The 5594-nt window shown below is 32.8% G+C and overlaps 1 protein-coding gene and 1 long non-coding RNA gene across 2 annotated transcripts; both read left to right on the top strand.

Moving 5' to 3' along the window:
- Window positions 1-535: 535 nt before the first annotated feature.
- Window positions 536-2616, top strand: LOC148770050 (uncharacterized). Its single transcript, XR_016031539.1, has 2 exons — window positions 536-957; window positions 2376-2616. It is a non-coding gene; the product is annotated as an uncharacterized LOC148770050 (long non-coding RNA).
- A 794-nt stretch (window positions 2617-3410) lies between these two features.
- On the top strand, window positions 3411-3935 carry LOC148770049 (uncharacterized). The gene has a single exon (XM_088818961.1). It carries the CDS (start codon window positions 3411-3413, stop codon window positions 3933-3935), a length of 525 nt encoding a protein of 174 aa, XP_088675087.1.
- The last annotated feature ends 1659 nt before the right edge of the window (window positions 3936-5594 follow it).

Here is a 5594-nt window from a genome sequence, read left to right as displayed (position 1 = left end):
AAGGGAAGAGGAAATGCGTAAACGTTACCCGGAATTGTTCGGGTCAGGTAACAATTTTGGGGACAAAATTCCTTTAGCGGGGGGGGGGGGGGGGGGGGGGGATTGTAATACCCCATATTTTCAAAACCCCAAACTACGAACTTAAATTTTCCTCGAAATTTTTTACGTGAATTAAATTAATAACTCGCATAAATATTTTAGGTACTATGACGTGCTATATTTAATTAATAGCTTTATTATGTGTTTAATAAATATGTGATTTTGTGATTACGTGAAATATATGATTTACGTATTTAATAATTAAATAAATTTGCATTTTCTATGCCTACTATGTGCACATGCATACATACATACATGATTATATATATAGATATACATATATCCTACATACATGTATATATATATATATATATATATATATATATATATATATATATATATATATATATATATATATATATATATATATATATATATATATATAAAAGTGTGTGTGTGAGTAAAGGGGGTGTTTAAAATAAATAAATAAAATTAGTAAATGTTGCATGACTTAACACTTGGCATTTTCTAATCACTTCTCTTAATCCACACTCAAGAGATTTGAAGAGACACTCTTCATATTCTTCCTTACAACACATAATCTCCCCACTTGGCTTCCTCTCCCTCATTCCACCGAGACATCACCACCACCATTGTTGTTCATCTTCTTCCACATCACCACTCATTTTACAAGAAAAATCAAAAACCACCATGAAAATCCCCTATTTTAACCATGGCTCTAGATTATGCGAAGAACACCATAAAAAACTACTTGTCCATTCATCGGAGAAAACAACACATCTATTTTGGAAGCACACACTATATCTTTCACCATAAAAGTGGCTTGGTTCGAGTTTGGCATGAACCCTTGAAGTCTCTCTATTTTGCTTGTTCTTCATTTTCCGTTTGGTGATTTAGGTAAGAAATTTCGAGTTTCTTGCAGCAATTAGAAGATATCATATTATTTTAAAGAGTTTTCAAGATTACCTAAAAGACTTTTAAGTATTTCGAAAGTTAGGGATTTTTGGGGGAAAATGGAAATTTTGTGTTAATCTATGCTTAATATCTGTAAGTACTACCATTTCTTGACTAAAGATTTGAAGATTTCGAAATTTCAAAAAATTTTACAAGAAAAATAGAGATTTTCATTTCTAGTGGCTTGCATGTACAATTCTAGAAGGTTTAAGGGCTAAACTGCAATTTTCCGAAACTTACAGCTTTGAATAAGTTTTGAACAATTATTTGCAGTAGATCTAGGGTAATAAATGATTTTATTTAAGTATTTTTAACTATTTGTTGAATATTTGAAAGCAAAATCAATTTTGGTAAAGAAATGAGTTATTTAACTCTTTTTACTGTTAAAAATTAAAATAAATTTATAAATCTGTAAAATAATTTCAGAATTTCAAAATTTATATAATTAGAAGTCCTAGGATTAAATTTGAGAATTTTTAAAGATCTTTTACTATTATTTCGAATTTTAAAGGTTTAGGTGCTAATTATGAAGTTCTTGTGCTTTAAGTGCTATGTCTTGGAATTGTGTGATTTAAATTATAAGACATGGGATTATGAACATGGATTTGTGGCAGAAACATATTTATGAGGCTGCTGGAATTTATTGAGGTGAAATCAATGAGTGAAAATGGTGAGAAACTAATTAAATGATGGAATAAAAGTGTCTTTACTTTAAAGGCATGATTGTGCTATTTATTATGCATGTTTATGGTTGCATGGCATAAATATGCATAGGTGTGATGTGTGTGTACGTGTGTGTATGTGGGCTGTGTGTGTGTGGTGATGATATATGTGTTGGTTAATTGTGTAATTAAGTGGTTGATAATTATATTTGATTGGGGTTGTTATTCACTTGATTGATATTTGTGATGTTTAAATGACTTTTACATAATTTGTAGTCATTCCATGACATGAATTTGCTTTTGACAAAATTGAAGGATTAATGGAATGTTTGGGTAATAAACGAATCGGATACGGTGGGCCGGTATCCAACTAGGGTTGAGAGGAGTGATACGAGTGATATGCGTGATATTGGATCCATACACGGGCTCGAAACGGTTTATTATCCGAATATAGAAATTAATCTTTCACGGATCCGATAAATGAAAAAATGATTTTTACACGAATTGCATTCATGAGCATTTTGTAACTTAAATGTTTAGTATTTTTGTGAATCGATTCTTGTTTGATGTTTGTATGACTCGGTGAAGGTGATCAAAATGTTATATAATATATATATGTAAAACCTATTTTCAACCCTCGGTAAGTCCTCGAATTTCTTACTGAGCTTAATAGCTCATATAGATATTTTCTAATTGCAGGTAATGCTAGTGCTAACCCTCCCCTGGAATGGACCGAGTAGTGGATCGAAGTCTTGCCCGGAGTTTTTTGGAAGTTCGAACGAGGGTTCTATAAGTGTGGCTAAGTACTATTTTGGTGATGTAATATAAGATAATTTCCGTTTTCGCTTACTATCGTACTCCTCTTTAAAGTACGGGACTTTAATCGGTAACGGATCCTATTTTGAACTCTATAATATATTGATCCATTTATGTTTATGAATAGTTCGTATATTTCGTGTTTTAATCGTTTATTGCCAAAATATTTCTAAACTCTGATTTTAATTTCGAACCTATGTTTTATGATAGTGAAGCACTCGATTAAACTCCTTTAAGAAAAAAATTATCGACTCAAACTTTTCAAAACAATGTTGCGAAAATTACTAGAATTCTTATTATTCAAGTATGGTTTTGAAATCGCAAGTGTTGATTTTTCGTGTTTTAAAAGTGATCCTATAAGTTGCTTTCGCTAAATCAATTAATTCCGATAAACCGGTTCGATTTATCGCCTATAATAGAGGGGGTGCTACAGTGCGTGAGGAAAATGATTCAAACTGGAATTATTTCATGGAACATTTAAAATGTTGCATTAGCTCAGATCGTGTTTTGACATTCGTATCCGATCGGCAGCACAATATCTTGGAAGCTGTTAAAAATATTTTCCCTAATTGTTACCATGCATTCTGCTTGTTGCAATTAGAGAATAATTTGAGGTATAAGTTGAGTGGAATGAGCTCTAGTTATAGAGATGTTCTAGTTAGTCAGTTGATAGCATGCGCGTATGCTCCCACTAAGGAAATCTTTCATGAGAAACTTCAGAAATTCTAAATTGATGGTTCATGGAAAGTTGTTGATTTTTTGTCGGATTTGCCTTTTAAAAATTGGGCAAATGCGTATTTTGAGGGGCATAGGTATGGTGACCTGTATTCAAATGCTGTGGAATCATGGAATGGTACAATAAAGAAATTCCGACATTTGCCGATTACCCATATGATTGACAGCATTAGGGGTTATATGATGGATAAAATTTGCAATATGTCTGCAGAAGCGGGTGGTTGGACTAAGATGCTTTGTCCAAAGATGGAAAAGATTTTAAGCACTTTTGTCGAAGATGGGAGGACATGGACTATTAGAAAATCAAATCAAATTGTCTTTGAAGTGCATTCAGACTCTCATGAGATTGTGAATTTGTTTGCTAGAACGTGCACATGTCGGGATTGGCAGCTTAAAGGATTCCCTTGTTTTCATGTGGTTGTGGTTCTCAAGAATATCCCAGTTGGTGAAAGATATGGGTACATTGACCCCTTGTTTTATGCCTGCAATTTCCGATCTACGTATTCTTTTTCTATTTACCCATTTATGGTGGACTTTACAAAAGTTGAGCAGCCAGCTGTTGGACCTCCAGTTTGCCAGACAAGACATGGAAGACCAAAAAAGAAGAGGATTCCATCTCGTGGTGAGAATATCAAGAAGAAGATCAAGTGTGGAAGATGTAAAGAGATTGGTTATCACAACAAGAAGACTTGCAACAAAGCTATTTGAAGATCTACTATTATTTGTGTTTTTTTTTTTTTTTTTTGACAGTTTTGGGATTGCATATATGAATACTTACAGTTTTTTTTGTTCAGTAATTCTATGTTACTATCAGCGACAGTTATATTGTTTCAGTAATTTTCTTCAGTAATTCTATGTTACTTTCAGTGACAGCTATATTGTTTCAGTAATTTTCTTCAGTACTTATATGTTACTGTGACTGAGAGTTATACTGTTTCAGTAATTTTGCTTCAATAGGTATATGTTACTGCAAGTGACAGTTATATTTTGTTTCAGTAATTTTCTTCAGTAGTTCTACGTTACTGCAAGTGACAGTTACTTTTGTGTAACTCGTGTAATTTTCTTTTGAATGGTTCTGTATAACTGTCTACAACCGGTACATTATGCATGAACTGTAAGTAAGTACAACATTTTCAAATTCAGAATAATGCTACATGGCAGCAGTATATTTGTTGTACTCTTGAACATAAAGTATGTAGTGTAACATACTACAAATACTTAACAGTACATTAAGACCACGATCATAGAGTATCATACTACAAATACTTAACAGTACATTAAGACCACGACCATAGGGTATCATACTACAAATACTTAACAGTACATTTAAACCTGCAACCATAGAGTTTTATACTAAAAATACTTAAAAGGTCATTTAAACTTGCATTACATTAAACCTATCACACTGGTTGTCTGCCTAACTCGGTGATTAACAGTGTTTTTGTGGTTCAGGAATAAGTGAACTAGTTCCTTTCTGAAATTCTTAACATTTGTTTCTGCATCCAACTTGTCCACTGGCTGTTGACGGAAATACTGTCTGATGATATATAGTACAAAAATCCCGTAATCCTCACTGTCGTACTCTTGCTGAGGTGAATCTTCAATTTCTTCAAGTGTTGCATCTAGCGAAATTTTCTTGATTTTACATTCTCTAGTGACTGCTTCAACAGCTTTTACTTGCAATTTTGTTTATTCAGTTTTACAATACGGAGTTTCCTTTATTTTGTTTATTCAGTTTTATTTACCATTGTTTCCGCGATATACAGATATGGATCTGTGCGTTTCTGGTTTTCCACTGCCCTTGGCTTGTAGGAGTTGTAATGTTTCCACGTTTGAGCTTTATATCCAAGACAACCAATCATTATTCTTGCGTGTGTTGGCTTTGGAATGAAGTGGAAACAAGAGGAATCGATACTGCTGAATATGTATTTTCCGAATGAGTTGGCTCAGAATTTTATTGAAAGATTATTCACCATTGGGTTGCTAAAGAACGGACTGTATGTTAACACACCATTATATACATATATATATAAATAGAATAATATATAAATTTTAATATTTGTTGAAATCAGTCACATACCATAAGCGAACTTGAAAAGACATAATTGTCCCCATCCAAACCATGATTGATATTATCATTAAAATATCCTTCATCTTGTTGCATTTGCAGAATGGACGAGTATGAATCAAGTACCTATATGCAACAAGAAAAATAGAGTTAGTCTAGACAATCATTTGTATAATTTACTAGTTTTGGCAGTTCTTTAGGTAAAGTGTCTGTGGTTGACGGTAATTTTGTTTTTTTTGTAAGTGAGTGCTCACTTGTGTACTGGTTGATCCCTCCTTCAACAATGTCATTATGTCAGC

The sequence above is a fragment of the Erythranthe guttata genome, chromosome 6 (assembly GCF_056151865.1).
Source record: "Erythranthe guttata isolate IM_541 chromosome 6, IM_541, whole genome shotgun sequence".
Lineage (NCBI taxonomy): Eukaryota > Viridiplantae > Streptophyta > Magnoliopsida > Lamiales > Phrymaceae > Erythranthe > Erythranthe guttata.
The sequence above is the reverse complement of the archived record's forward strand: the minus strand, read 5'-3'. Positions and strand labels throughout refer to the sequence as shown.